Source organism: Sceloporus undulatus, chromosome 2, assembly GCF_019175285.1.
Source record: "Sceloporus undulatus isolate JIND9_A2432 ecotype Alabama chromosome 2, SceUnd_v1.1, whole genome shotgun sequence".
Taxonomy (NCBI): domain Eukaryota; kingdom Metazoa; phylum Chordata; class Lepidosauria; order Squamata; family Phrynosomatidae; genus Sceloporus; species Sceloporus undulatus.
Window position 1 is genome coordinate 60,718,133 of NC_056523.1, and position 16,306 is coordinate 60,734,438.

The window sequence follows — 16,306 nt, forward strand, 5'->3', positions numbered from 1 at the left end:
AATCTCTTTTCCTGTAGCTTGCATCCATTGCTCCGGGTCCTAGTCTCTGGAGCAGCAGAAAACAAGCTTGCTCCCTCCTCAATATGTCATCCCTTCAAATAGTTAAACAGGGCTATCATATCACCTCTCAACCTTCTTTTCTCCAGGTTAAACATCCCCAGCTCCCTAAGTCGTTCCTCATAGGGCATGGTTTCCAGACCCTTCACCATTTTGGTAGCCCTCCTTTGGACACGCTCCAGTTTCTCAACATCCTTTTTAAATTGTGGTGCCCAGAACTGGGCACAATATTCTAGGTGGGGCTTGACCAGAGCAGAATAGAGTAGCACTATTACTTACCTTGATCTAGACACTATACTTTTATTGATGCAGCCTAAAATTGCATTGGCCTTGTTAGCTGCCGCATCTCACTGTTGACTCATGTTCCATTTGTGGTCTACGTGGACTCCTAGATCCCATTCACACGTAGTCTCATTCAGCCACGTGTCAACCATCCTATATCTTTTCATTTCATTTTTCTGCCCTAAGTTCTCCGTATTGAAATTCATTTTGTTAGCTTTGGCCCAGCTTTCTAATCTATTAAGGTCATTCTGAATTTTGATCCTGTCCTCAGGGGTATTAGCTACTCCTCCTAATTTGGTGTCATCTGCAAATTTGATAAGTATACCCCCAATTCTGTCATCGAAGTAATTGATAAAGATATCGAATAGCACTGGGCCCAGGACAGAGCTCTGTTGGACCCCACTGGTCACTTTTCTCCAGGATGAAAAGGAGCCATTGTTGAGCACCCTTTGGGTTCGTCCGGTCAACCAATTACAAATCCATGTAACAGTTATGTTGTCTAGCCCATTCTTCTTAAACAGAGCCACACATACATTTTATGTCTCATTTCTAAAAGCAACACTTCTCATATGGATGGACCTTGGTACTTTTTCTTGATAGGGATTTCCCACAAACACACTCATAGAAAAAGAGGAATGAGCTGAACCCAAAACTTTAGTTAGGAAAATATATTTTCAAATTGACAGGCCTTTGACAGATAAGTTGTGCTATAGCAGGAATGTGTTGTTCTTTCTTTTCAGCAATTTCTACACTCCCCTGAACTACAGCACTAGAGCTCTCCAGCAGACAACTTCAAATACTTCACCAGACTACAGATCTTAGGATTCCATAACACACAGCCACAGCAGTTAACATAGTAGTACAATTCTGTAGTCTGAATATGCTCAGATACTCAAGTAACTGTAGATGATAAAACAGTTGTTACAGATGCAGTGGAAACAAGGGTCCCGTGATCTTTGAACCAATCTCTTGAATAGCCATTTGATCTGCAGCAATACTGTTTAGTTTCATAAGATAACTTCATCTCTCTCATTCAGTGCATTGCCTTCTATGGGATGGTGTGTGTGTGTTTGTGTGTGGGAAGGGCAGCACCAATTTGACTTGCATGACAAGGGAACAAGGGATCAGACTATTTCAAACTATTTAAGTGTCCTCTCTGCCTTAGATAGAGGAACTACTTCTATTACTGGGGGAAAAAATATGCATCTTTGTATGTGTTCTCCCCTGCCCCTGATAATAATGGAAGTAGGCACTGCAATTTTTCACATGTTATCCTGCAAACACCTGTAATTTACTATCACTATATTTGGAGTATTGGAGGCAACCAGGACTCCAGAGACTGTTGAAATCAGGCAGAAGGGTTAAAAGAATGTTCTTTCCGTGCAATCCATGCCAATCTCCATCCTTCTAGGTTGGAAGCAGAAAGGATCTTAGCATTGTTTCAAGACTGTTGCAAAGAGTATTCCACAAACTTAAATCAATTTTGATACTACTTTAAAATGACATTCTGTAACCTTGTCTAATTTCCCAAACTGGGGTAATCCATGGTCAGAGTTGGAGGATAATGTAACCTCAAAATAGCATGCGTCAGCATTTCCCCTGTGCAGATCATGAGACACTACCACTTTACAAGAAGATTCTTTTAAAATGGTCAAAGATTGGTACGTTTATTTTTCTTCTTATCCACATATAGAACACCTCTCTTTTTTTGTAAAATAACTACTACAACAATGACAACAATAAATACACTTGCTTTAAAATGTTGAAGAATGAACTTTGTGCATAATTTTTTAAAACATGCCATTCAGCAGTGAGACTTTGAGTGAGGGAAAATGTGAAAAAACAACTGTTTAAGTGGGTTTAAGACTCTCTGATTCATGAAGTATTATGATCATGAGCATTGAAGTTCTCAGATTAGAGCAAAATATTGAAAAAGATGTGAAATCTGGAATTCCATATGGACCTGCTCATATTTCAAGCCATCAGATGTTCTGTAAAGATCTGTTGCTTAGGGTTAGAACAAGGAATATATTTTGTGACTTTTTTAAATTCCTGGTTCAGGAAATCATGATGCCTGCAGACTATTTATGACCTCTAGGACCATTTTTGCTGCCCTCATATCCCCTTAAAGAAGAAATCACAAAAACCAGTTTTCTTCCTCTGTGGGCATTATTCTCCTCAAAAATAAAATTCAAGACCCAGACAAATCTTATTTTTGCAAAATCATGTTTTTAAAATAAAAACAACTTTATCTTTATTTTTAGTGAAAACTTCTTATTTTTAAGACGTGGCAGCGCACTTTTTCCTTAAGGTTTTTTAAAACCAGAAGTGACCAGGTCACTTCCAGCTTCTGGTCACTTCCAGTGTCATTTCACTTTGTCAGTTCAAAAGGGTGCTGGGGCTGGTGTCTGAACTTTAAAGGAGCTATCCAAGAAGCTGTGCTATTTAGAGAATAAGATACAGCTCCTATAAAATTCTGATTAAATGCCAAAGCAGATTCACACTACCACACTGATGTCTGAGCCAATGACCTACAAAACTCCATTGTCCATCCATGCCCATGTTAAAGCTTTTAAATGCATCAGGCCAATGACAACTCCAGTTCTTTTGACACTGAGTCTATTTCTGAGTTTTTGAGACAATAGTTTCAAAGACACAGTTCCAAAAAATCCAAAGCTCAGTAAAAAATAGTATTGATAGTTTAAGGAGGTTAAATAAACAAGTTGAAAAGATTACATTGGATAGTGCAGTAGACTGATTAGATGACAGAAAGAGAGGCTGTTTTGTTTTTTAAAGATGCACACATGTATTTTTGGAATATTTCCTAAAAGGTATGAATCAGGAGAAAAGAATACTAGTAACTTTCTGTTTTCAATTTACAATTTTAAGGAGAGCAAAAATAAAGTTAAGAAACTAAGCAAGGAATATTAGGAATATGACTGATATTTTTATTGTGATTGTAAATTCTAGCTTGAGGGAAAGGGGGAACTCACCTTTTTATTTATTAATAATCCACGAAATCTTGCTTGCATGCACTTCAAAAGAAATCAAGATATTTGTGCTATGACTTGGACACATTTTTACATACCAGTGTCCTAGAAATATAGCTTCAAGTATTTTCCTCCCCCCCCCCCAGTTGAAAAGTATCCAAATATATACGAAATGTTGTGTCACCTAAGTGTGAAGATTCATTCTAGAAAAACTTCAGGCTGTTTCCCCCCCTTAATCATGCAAATACTATACTGTAGGAGTCAATGATCTGCTAAAGACTATGGAACTGATAGTCATAATGATAAACCATAGAAGTGACTGTTGTTATAGCTATGATTTACTTATGGAAGCAGAGACCACTGCAAAACACAATGAGCAAAAAACAAACAAACAAAAAACAGTTTCAGACTGGTTTCAAATTCTGTTTGTCAGCACCAAATAAATTATGCTTTGTGTGTAACCTGAATCAGCCACTGCCTTGGTTCACACATTGCACAAAACCATGATCTAGCATTACATATGCTACCCTCTGTGAGCCCTAGTGATGCTTGAGTGCTCCCTCCTTCTCTCCTTCTCCCACATGACTGGAAGGAGGAATCAACAAAGATTCATTTTTGCATTCCTCAAATCTTAGCCTGTCATTAAGTATGGACCTGGAAGCATGGCTAAAAATACACTACACAGCTGGTAAACAAGCTATCTTCAAACAATGGATGATCAGTCGGATTCATTTAACATCATAACTAATTCATCCTCCTAGCCATGCAGGAGAAGAAAAGCAGTAAGAATGTGGGAGAATGCTCAAGCCTGCAGCTTTGCTTAGTGTATTAAAGGGTAATGCATATAACCCTAAGGTATGGTTTAGTATGCATGGTTTTATATTGTAGAAGTATGGACTAGTGACAACTGGTCCAATAAAATTAAACATGGTTTAGCTATAAAAAAAACTGTACATGTTATGTCTGAACCCAACAAGATTCCTGAATATAGACAGTTGGTGAGGCAGAAGAGGAAACTGTCTAAGCCATCTCAGAAGCCAATTTTATGTACCATTTTTATTATGAAGAAAAGAAGAAACTGAACAGAACAAAAAACAAAACAAAAACAAAACAAAAACAGAGTAATGTACTATGATATCATCTGGACATACTCTTTTATGATGGTTTGGTGTTAAATGAATAAGGCTTGAACTTAGCAACTCCATCCTCCTCTCTGCTCCTGCAGTGAAGCTGCAAACAGATCATAGGCACTTGTTTCTTTCTTGTTTCGTAGGAGTTTACCACAAGAGAGGGAAGAACCCAAATCTCGTGGGTAAACTGGGTTTAAATACGTGAATATAAAATGGAGTTGTTTTCAGACGACATCACATGACTTTTGCATTAACCCGACATTAACTCATGCAAAAAGTGGCAAAATTGTGCTGCTTTTTAACTTCGGGAAAATCTTGAAGTTAAAAATGGCACAATTTTGCTGCTTTTTGCATGGGTTAATGTTGGGTTAATGTCAAAGCCATGTGATGTCATCTGAAAACAATTCTGCTATTATGGGATGTCCATGGATTTAAACCCCATTTATCCACGGGATTTGGGCACTTTGCCTCATGTGTGATAAACTCCATTGTCACATCCTGTGAAACAAACCCTTCAGCTAGCATTTGTATTATGTGGTATGTATACAGCAGAATGACATGCAATGAGGTTCACCATATTCTGCCTCCACTGAAACCCATCTCTACATGTCTAGCATTGGTTATCATCACTGACACCACACTGCCCAGCCATCCTGAACCATCATTCCTGTCAGATTATGGTTTGCTCTCTGAGTTAATCTGCCTGTTACATATAGATGTAAAAGCTATACTGGAAGTCAGAAATCAGAAATGGGTAGTGAACTCAAGATGTACGAAACTTTTCCTTTCACTCCAGTTCCTTTCTACAAAACTCTGCACCATTATCTCCTGTGGTTTTCTCTTTGCAGAATTTCAAATGCACATTTGAAACCTGTTATTTTTAAGGTCATTAAAGAGGAGAAAAATCTGCTTGAGCAAGTTGACTGACAGAAGGAAAAATAGGAAATATTTGTTTTGGTTTTTTTTAAAACTCTTCTTGCCACTCTTCAGTTTTGGTCCCTGAGCTGTACAGCAAAGTGACTGCAAGAGAAGGGGCCTCTTTGTTGGCCTCCATGAATAAAGGCCAGAGAGTAACAACAGCTTGGCCTGGTTGGCCAAGCTGTACCACACAATAGGGGGCAACTGTAAAGGCTATTTAAGTCTGTTGCTCCTTGGCCTCTTGTGTATCAGGAGAGTCATGGGCCTCCTCCATATGTTTCAGACATTCACCTCTGTGAGAATGACTTGGGTTTGCTCATGGGCAATGCCCTCCATTCACAGGCTCTGCATGATTTCTGTGGTAGTTATGGCAGATGGCCTCTTGTATATCAGAAGTAACATGAGTCTCCTCCACATGTTTTGGTCATTTGTCTCTGTGGTAACGACTTGGGCTTGCTCAAGAGCCAGGTCCATTCACAGGCTCTGTAAGATTTTTGTGGTAGTCATGGCAAATGGCCTCTTGTGTATCAGGAGTGCTGTGGGCCTCTGCATGTTTTGGTCATTTTCCTCAATAGGAATGACTTGGATCTCCTTAAGGACAAAGCACTGATTTGTCAGGCTTTGCATGATCTTCATTCTGTTATGGACACTTGGCCTGGGCTTCCATCATTTGGTCAGCCATTCTTCCCAGCCAAGTTTGCCGGGGTGACGAGGACCCTAGATGACTGGACCTGACTCACCAATGAGCAAACAGAGTTTGGCTAAGGGTTTGGGCCATTTTTTCCTCATCCTAAAATCAGATTCCAATGAATGGAGCTCTCCAGAGCACATGGTGTTCTTTTGTCAGAATAAACCAATTTGATTTTCCTGGGAGATTTGCAAATAGGTGTAAGATCAGTTTTGGCTAGCTTGGTGGGAGAGAAGGACTAAGCAGATGCTTGTCCCTTGTCCATAGCAGGTAATGGGGAGAGAAGGTTTTTAGATCAGTTTATACCTTGGCACCCCATTGTGGTAGAGGGTTGGTCTCTCGAGTTGCCTCCACAGGGTAAGCAAATGGGGTGTGTGGCAAGGAGACTGCCCTTGGGGCTGATCTGGGATTTACTCCATCTTATAAAATTTAGTGATTTTGGAGTTTTTGACCTTCCAAAGATGACTGGCTGAAGTGGCAACCAACGCTGTTTGGATTGCTCTTGGAGTCTGGTATAGCTGGGGAGGTGTCATAGGTTGACATCACGGCCTCAACTGGATCTGCATCAGGTTGCTCCTCTCTTATTTATGTGTTTGCTTACTCCCAAGCCTCAAACAGTTACATATTTTTTTAGATCAATTAAATGGCCCTTGCTCAATTCACTTATTTGTGTCTGGTCTCGGTATTTCATGGTTGGTCAACAAACTACCTCACCTTCTAAAGTGGCTTCTCAAGGGAAAAGTGTGTGTATTTAACATGAGCTTTGGCTGCTGGTGTCTTTTTCCTTTAACAATGAAATCTTAAAAAGGAGGTATCCAGTAACTTGCTTGTAGCTAAATAAGCAAAGCAATATGAAGAAAAATGTTGTTCAATGGCAACAACATAACATATGCATACATATTGCTTGCATATTATTTACTCACACAATTTAAAAATTCAGTCATATTCCACCATAATGTAAATAGATTAGCAGCATATAGAATTATGATATACTTAGGGAAAATGAAAGGTAAAGAGAGAAGAATACTGACCTGAACTTGGATTTTGAGATAACTTGACTAAAAGAAAAGGAAAACACATTTTTAAAGAAAATTCAGAAACAATAATTTATACAACTCCTTCTCCTTGAAACCTATATAGGAAATTAAAAGCAGTTTAAATTATTATTTCTTGGATGACTGCCTGATATAGAGAAGTTTTATTAGTGTACACTGAAGAACACCTTTCCATTTTTGACTGCTTTTAGTGGAGCAATATAATAATTCATTTTACACATAAAGAAAATAACAGTCCTTTGCATTAACCTTTAATCCCTTCAGATCAAGAACTATAATTTTTATAAAATTCAGTACAAAATAAACTCAGAAATAGATTGCAATCGTAATTTAATAATGAAAAACTTTGGTAGAATATTTATATCCTACCACTTCTCCAAGGTGCCTCTCCCTAATAACCCTGTAAAGTAGACTGTGAAATAGAAAGTCTCATCTAGCACCATGCAGCCAACTTAGTATGGGTTTAAACTTGGGTTTCCATGGTCTAGTAATCCTGCCATCATACTACTTTGCAGTAAAGCAGAATTTTTATTCCTCATTAAGAACAGGATTTGTAAACTACTAGGCAACAACTTACGGCAATAATATTCCTATTGGCCCAAATCCAATTGTTAGCCCCATATACAGTGGAATCATTGAATAAACAGGAATTTGGTAAATCAACAATTATGTAATGTCCATTAATCCAGTGGATCTACTCTAGTTGGAATAAAATGGATTTAGGCCATTATGCTCTATAGTTGAACATTTACTAAATAATTCTATTTATTAAACAAGCACAAGCTTAAAAAGATTAAAAGAGATATTTAGTAAAACTTTTTTTTAAAACCCATGTTTCAAAAAAGTCCATTTTTGTTCAATGAAATTTTCAGCAACTGCAGTTTATTTATTTATTTATTTTCAAAAAGGTAATTGACATCACTGGCAGAGCTAGAATTTCCAAACATATCCATCTTGATGTGTATCTGAGGAAACATTCTCACTTGCTCTTTGACTTCTGGGAATAAAATGGTATGCCATTCCTGCTATGCTGGTGCATACTCACCACAAACTTCCACAGCATGCTGGACTCTCCCCTTCTCCACCAACATTTTCAGTATTCACCGATTCAGTTTCACTTGCTTGCATACTTGCTGTCATGGACAAATAAGAAAGAATTACATTTGTGGTGCTTGAATGAGTGCTCCAGAAATATTTTGTTTAGGACTGAAACCAGCCTTTTAAAAGTACCCCCCCCACACACACACACACCACTCCCTCATCTTAAACTGACTCTTCTAGTTTTTTTCCCCCCACAACCAAACTGAAATAATTCATGCTGGATTCATATAGTACAGTATAAAACAGGTCTCACTTCAAAGGTTCTAAAAGACTATGGCCAATCTTCTAAAACAGGCCTCAAGATTATATTGGATTGCAAGTCCCAGCATTCTTATCATTGGCTCTACTGATTAGAGCTGCTGGGAGTTACAATCCAATATCTGGAGAGCTGGGGGAAAGGTGAGATATAAATAAAAAGGAGGAAGAGTGTTGTGATCCTAATCCTCACTCTCAAACCAGATGTTAGAAAAAATGCTTTTGGGCTACAACTCCAAAATTCTCCCACCAGCAAGAAGTCAGTAGCCATGCTGGCAGTGAGATTCTGACAGTTGTGCCCAACAAGTAACTTTTCCAAGCTCTGTCCCTATTCACTCTCCATGTATGTTGACTATAACCACTTGAACAATGTCTGGACAAATCTAAAGGAGGAAGAATATTTCTGCAAGTAGGAGAACCTGAACAAACACAATGATTAGAAACTAGAGCATCATTACTGTGGCCTCATGTGTCAGTTGAGATGAAAGGTTTGCCTTGGCACACACAGAACATAAAGGCAATTTCTTGCCAGTCTATAAAGACAGCCTGTCATCCAAAGTGGAAGAAACAAACAATGAATTGACTTTTAAATTACCAGGACCAAGTGCCAGTTATGTTTCTGCTTTCAGTATCTTAGCAGGTTTTGCCAGGGACAATGCTGACAGCTTTTATTATCCTAGTACTCCTTCTAAATAAACAATTTCTTCAGATGTCAATGTTTTGAACAAGATTTGTTCTTGCAGAATTTTTTTCAAGAGTAGCTAGGCTGAAAATGCATTGTTTACAGTTTATTCTAACCTGCACAGCTTGTATACTATCAAGCCAAATGCAGCCTACCATTCTGATTTGTTCACCGAAGAGGTATGGAATTTATTTCACCAGTGCTGGTAACTCCTGAAGATTCCATCTATCTTTAAAATGGTGGTGGTGGTGGGGGGGGGTTTTCCATGAAAATAAACATGTGATTTGCTGGTTTTTATTTCTTTTAATAATCAAGTCACTTTAAAAGTATCAAGCCACTTTCTGAGGTATGGTCTCAACAGGGATGGCTTCACCCTGAAAATGTTTGAGTGAGGCACACATTCACACTGCAAGCCACCTTTGCTCTCTGGTTTTAGGTTCTGGTGCTTGTTGCAAGAAGCTGCTTCTCCCAATAGAATTTATCATAGTGTGGGTCAGAGTCCAAGTACTTCCTACAACAAATAAAATGGCTCAGCAGAAGCAGCTTCATGGTGGATGGTGAGAAGTGTTTCAGCAGGGAGAGGCCACATTTTCCCACTCTTGCCACATCTAATGTGAGCTAGTAACTTTTAATGACTTATTTGCCATGCTAGTTGGCTTTATCCATAAGGCCCACCCTGTTTCTCCATGTTGTTTGCAATAGTAAGGGCAGTTTTGTTCACAACCAGTAAGAAAATCCATAATTAGATTATGCAAGAAGGCACTATTGCTTACATACTTTCATTCCAGCCAGTCACATGCCATAAGCAAACTAGTTTAAACATCTGAAAAATGGAGAAAGGGTCTAGCTAAATCAGCAAACACATAAACTTATGAGATTTGTGAGAAAGTATAATTCAGGTTAAATGTACACATTTATATGCCCGGGAATCTTTCGTATTTGACCTCAGCAGGGAGGAGTAAATGTATACAGACCTCCCGATTCTCCTTAAAATGGAGAGCCTCTACAAGGTTGAATCTGGGATAGGCTGCAAGGCAATACTGTACTGTGTTGGACATATAAGAAATGAAATGAAGAATGTGGCAAAGAACTGGATCAGTTCTTCACATCTTTCCCTCCTCTGTGTTTTACTTTTCTCAAAAGGGATACAGGCCTTTCCCTAATTCACCCTTTCTTGTGGTTTGCTAATATTCATAGTACAAAATAATTGGGTCAGCAGATGCCCAGCTCTTTATGGCTTGCAGTTTTCATGGTAGAAAGTCCAATAACTGAGTGGAACAAGAACACTCAATTCAAAATTCCCAAATGACATCAATGTGAGCGTGTTGACAAAGTCTGCCATTGCATAAATACACAAAATAGATACTACTGGTATTTTGAGAAGACGGTCTGTTCTTTCAAATGCCTTATAAAAATGTCCTTTCAAATATTACATAGAAATAATTACCTGCATTTGTAACATTTTAATTAGTGAGGTAAATATAGCATTAAAAACAAAAATTCCCAAACAGTAAAAATCAAGCTGTTCTGCAACAAATTATTTTCAACCTATGCGCCATTAAATTATGGGAGTTTTTGAAAAGCTTTGATTTCCCCCTCCCACACACACACACACTAGAACCCACAAGTTCTGCCTCCTTTGCCATTTTAGGTGATCACACATTAGCATGACTGAGAGCTATTCTGTGGAAGTCTGAATGAGTACATATGACATTCCAGCATATTTAAAGTACTCCAGCAGTTATCTCTTTGAAGCATGCATTCAAACAGCAAATCACTTCCATGCAAGCCATGAGTCTGCATGCACTATAGGGAATATGTGCATTCCCATGGGGGAGTATGTTTAAACAAAAGCACTCAGAACTCATTGCCTAGATTAAAACATCCCACTGCAAAACAGAATAGATTTTACCGTGTTTGTTGGACCCACGGCAACAGCTAAATCTGCTTTTCTTCTTCTCCTCTAATAAATCAGCCAGCGTTACCCCTTCATGTTAAACACATGCAATCCCATCAATAATACAGTAGGTGGCAACAGAAGCAGTGCAGAAGACAATAAAGGATCTATATTCAGTGTAAGGAAGTTGCAATGTGACAAAAAATAACTATAATGAATGCTGTCAACAAATATAATCTAAATCTCAGACCATATCAAACTGGAAAGAGTCAGGAGCAGGAATCTGGATTTTATTAAGCACTCCCTTTCTCATAATTTGAGCCCATGGATCAAATCTCAGAAATTGAGTGGTATGGTTTGAGGAGCAGCTGTTTGTATGTATACCCACAGTGAACAGGATTTCCATGCTCTAGGGTGATGCTTCAGTGCTCTCTTTCACCTGAAGTAGAGCTATATCAAAAAGCACATCTACCATTTATATAAGCTACACAGCTGCAGGTTAAAGCTAGAATACAGATTTTATACATAAATAGTCCAAGATTCAGTCTCATGCATTTCCACATAGGACTGAGGAAGATTTCTATCTGAAATCTTGGAGAGGTGCTGCCAATAAATTCAGACAATGCTGAACTAGAAGGAACAATTATCTGATAAAGCAACTTCCTACATTCCAAACATCAAGTTTTCTTCTGTTATTTTTTAGTTATTAATTCATTTTTCAAAAGTACAAGTAAAACCTACAGTAACTGCACATTCTAGTCCAAGTTGGGGGAAGCTTCACAACAGATTCTAAGAGAAATGAGGTGAATCATTTCTAACAGTTTTACAACCCATTCACAAGGTCTTCTATTCAACTATTAGTAATCAGCATCCAGATAGCTATACAAGAGTATTGCATAGAGGTATAAAGATTTAGGAGTGATTCACAGAATTACAGATTGTGCTTGTTGTACAACTCAAAGCTAACAGTTTTGTCTGTCTGGACTGAATGTGACAAATCCGACAAGCATCAACTGTATGTGGATATTAGCACATAGCACAGCTCATCACAAGCACTGACCTGTGTTGGTGGCAACCAGTTCACCACATGCACATTCCATTCAGACCTATAAAGGCTTCATTTTATATTATAAAGCCAGCCTCATTTATATTCCTGTAACTCAGAGCAGTCTATCCTCAAGGAAAGGCTTGGATCTGACAGAGTAAGACTACAATTCTGTGCAGATCAATCTGGGAATACACCTAAGTGAACACTGCTGGACTTATTTCTAAGTGCTCATGGAACAAACTGACCTACACACGGATTACAATCCTATCCATAGATTCTCAGTCCATGACTAAAGAACTCCTGATCATGCCTACTTATTCTATCTCAGTTCTAAAGCACTGGGGGTAGGGGGTGGTTAACAATCCTGGGAATTAACAATGGCCTTGCAGGTTAGTTGTAAAGAGCAAGAACACTAAAAAAAAACAAAAAGCAAGACATGTTATATAAGGCTTATCAGTGACATAACTATAACTTCACTGGGTTTTACATTAAAATTGGCTGTTGCAGTCATGTAGCCCTTTCCGTCAATGAAAATAAAAGCACTGTTCCAGGAAATTCTCATCAGTGAGGTCAACCAGTGTCACTCTGATTGCACTCACTAAACAAATCAGTTGACAAAATGAGTGTCACTCTCACATAAGACAGCAAGTGCTTAATTTTCTATAGCCTATCTGTGGTTATCAGACAGTGGCATTTTAAGTGGCATAGTTTTCATGAGAGTTAAGAGAAAAGATATCTGTACTATTTCACACACTAAGCGGTGCTTTGTGAAATGTAGATTTACTAATGAAGACAGAAAAAAGCAGACCAATAATGTAACTTTACTTTCTTTCCTATAGATAGGTAAATTGTATGCTACTATGAAACAGCACAGATAATCTGAGTAGCTGGTTTGAAATATATTCCTTGTTGATAGACTAACTCTTCCATTACCAGATGTTACTTAAAACAGAAGAAACTGTTGGTTTTAGATACTATTAGCAATAAGCCTCACAGATATTGGGGCAAAGAATATCTCAGAAGAATTCAATAGCACAAACACTGTTGAAGAATGAAACTGGTGACACCTAACATTAGCTGAAAAGTCACTAAAGTAGTCATTCCCCCTTTACTTGCACAGTGGTAAGATCTCCAGATGAATGGGTTTTCTCCAAATGAAAAAGATGTTGATACCCTTTGAAAAGGATAACTTGTCCCTTGCTGCAGAAGAAAGACTAAAAAGCCAGGAGACTTCTTCACTACTCAGATCTATTTCCAGTTACTCAGGCCCAACTCCTCAAAACTAATCTACATTTTAGATATCTTTTAGCTGACCACCCTAGCAACTAACAAGAGTCAGTACAGACATGACAAATCCACATGTTAAAGAGAGGCTTTGAATCAATGCAGCACTAAAGTCAAAGACCTTAGTCTGGTTCTCAAATGCATAATATTCTATATTAATGTTTAGATATCATACTTTAGAAAACTAATAGAGTGTTTGAAGCCCTTGCTGTTGTTTTGTTGGTTTCCAAATAAAACGTCTGCCATGAAGCTTCTAAGGGATGAAATAGACCACTTCAAATCCACTCCTGACACAGCCAGCTTCGGGCTGCGGCAACTGCATGCCACAGCCCCAAGCTGTCTTTTTGCCAGCCCAAAAAGAAGCAGGAAAATGCCACTCCTTTTGAACTGACAAAACACCGGCTTTTCCTGCCCTGCTGAAGCTTTACAGCACTCCTGCAGTATGTGGCATGTAAACACTGCACTGCTGGAGTGCCCTGAAGCTGGCTGCCATGTGGGCAGCCAGGTGGTGTGAAGCTGGCTTCCAGGCATCTTGGGGGCATATATCGTACATATGCCACTTCCTCAAGCCAGCTGGAAGCTGGCTTTTCATGCTGGTCTGTACCGGCCCTGAATAACACAACAAGCATTATTAGATCTTGATGATGCAGATAATATGCATTCCAATACAGTATAGATGTGAAGAGATCAAAAGCACCTGTTTTCAATTAGCTGCAGTGTATTGTTATGTCCAAATCCTAAATTGGGGTTAATTATGTAATTATGGTTTAGAGAAACAAGGCATCTTCATAAACCATGGACTTCTTCCAGTAAACAATACTTAAGATTGACCAAAGTTCAGTGGGGTCAGACATAGGACCTTATCAGACGCAGGGCGAAACGCCATGCAAACAACCTCCAAACATGGCAGAAACGTTTAGGAAGTGCCAGGGATGTGATCATCTGTGGCACTTCTAAAGTGTAATTGAGGCTTCCCACTATGTTCCCGTCATGGAATCGTTTGCTTTCATAGGAAATTTTGTGTTCATAGGAAATCTGCTCCCCTGGAATGATTCAGGGACGCTAAGGAGGGAGTGACAATTCCCTGACAAGTGAGGAAGCGTGCCTGGCTTCCAGACACATGCGCTTCCTCCACCTTTTAAGAACATTTGAGCCACATTTGACCAGCAATGGAGCCAGATATGAAAATCTTCTATGACCTCTGTAGGAAAAATGTTGGAAGGTCAAAATGGACTCCACTGAGGGGGGGAGTCTTCTTCTCCAACCACTGTATTTGGAAGGCAAGAGTCCCACAAATATTGTAAATAAGGGTGGAGAAAAGCTGGATCTAGTAAGTGGGTGATCTGCAGTAAATTGGCAAGGATTTCATACTTATAATTGCTTGATGCTGCCAGCAACAAAATGCTCCCTCCCCATTCCTAAACTATCCTGCCAAAATAAAGAAACCTTAGTGTAATCTGATGTAAGTTATTGTGAAAAAACTATGAACTCTCTTCAGTTTTAATACTAACACTAAAATGTGCTCTTTCTTTTCTTTCATTCTAAGGGTACGTCTTTCAGCTTGGTTCCAGCTGCTGGATCTTGGAATTCCCAGAAGGAAAAAGAAGAAGAAAAAAGTGTGCAGATTTCACAAGCCTAACATCTGCCCACCCCTGCTGTAAGCTGTTTCTGAAGTACACTACATTCTTCGGTTAGTACTGAATGAAATGAGAAGACTTGACATACTATTCCGTTTGCCTTCGCCATCACCTTCTTCTTCATTTTCAGGGTCAATATCTTCTGCTTGTGTAATCCAATCCAAATAGCCCTTGAGATCTTCTTCAAGCTGCTGCTTTTCACGCAGCTTCTGAAAATCACCTCTGGCCTTGGCTTTTTCTCTTTCCTTGGAAAACTCCCTATTTGGTTCAAACAAAACAACAGAAATATTGATTTATATCTGAGGTTTTATGGCTTTCTCAGAAAAGAATTTTGATATCACTATTTCTTCTTGACATAATTAAATAACAAAGAAAGTGTACAGAAATGTGAATATATCACAACAGTGATGCAAAATAGCACACCATGCTGCATTCCTGATGCATTACACTTTTAAATGCTGGTAAAAATGTAATTTACAAAAATTTGCATAATACTGTTGCCAATAATTTTAACACTGCTATTTTATATATTACATTTTACTTCATTCTAGTCTCTTAATAATTTAATTATGATTCTAGCACCAAGTTTGAAGGCATATGGCTTCAGGGGATTAGTTTGGAAGGGATGGTGGATATAAATGAAATGCAAGAATGAACGAAGGCAGCTCCTTTCAAAGCTAACAAGAGAATTTGTCAGCATGAGCCACTTATATCACTGTGTATCCCAAGAAACCTTCTAGGATACCCAAAACAAAATTATGGCTCCTATGTGCAATTTTCCAACTAACATGAATAGAAGAAACACGATTGACAATGGAGGTAAAAGCAAACCCAGAATGATGGTGATTTGGGTCTGCTTGTCAGTGTTGCAAATTGTTTTTAGAGCAAAAACTAGTTCAGCAATATAGAATAATCTTTATTTTAAAAAAGACCCTCATAAACACACACACAAAAACACACACACACACACACCTTAACTTTACAGTAATAGAAAGTCTACTGTCCTTAGGGGAGAATGACAGAACTACACTTAGCCTAATTCAAATGAAAACCATCTCCCCACAACTTCGACTGATTTTGATAGGCTGTGATTCCTCACAAGAAAAATAGCAAGTTCCAAAACACACTGCAGAATAATCCAGTTTGAGAACATTTTAACTGCCTTGGTTCCATGATAGGAAATCCTAAGAACTAGTTTTGTGAGACATTTAGCCTTCTCTGTCAAAGATAGCTCTGGTGCTACAACAAACTAGAGTTCCCCAGATTCCCTAGCACTGAGCCA

The 16,306-nt window shown here is 38.6% G+C and overlaps 1 protein-coding gene across 13 annotated transcripts in view; it reads right to left on the reverse strand.

Moving 5' to 3' along the window:
• The window catches only part of CACNA1D (calcium voltage-gated channel subunit alpha1 D), a 319,633-nt gene that overhangs the window by 134,875 nt on the left and 168,452 nt on the right, over positions 1-16,306 (reverse strand). For all 13 annotated transcript variants that reach the window (XM_042448733.1, XM_042448732.1, XM_042448729.1 and 10 more), the window contains 3 exons: positions 15,113-15,282; positions 8,166-8,253; positions 7,097-7,123 (listed from right to left, as the gene is read on the reverse strand). In XM_042448733.1, the coding sequence (XP_042304667.1) occupies positions 7,097-7,123; positions 8,166-8,253; positions 15,113-15,282 (285 nt within the window). The remainder of the gene's footprint in view (positions 1-7,096; positions 7,124-8,165; positions 8,254-15,112; positions 15,283-16,306) is intronic.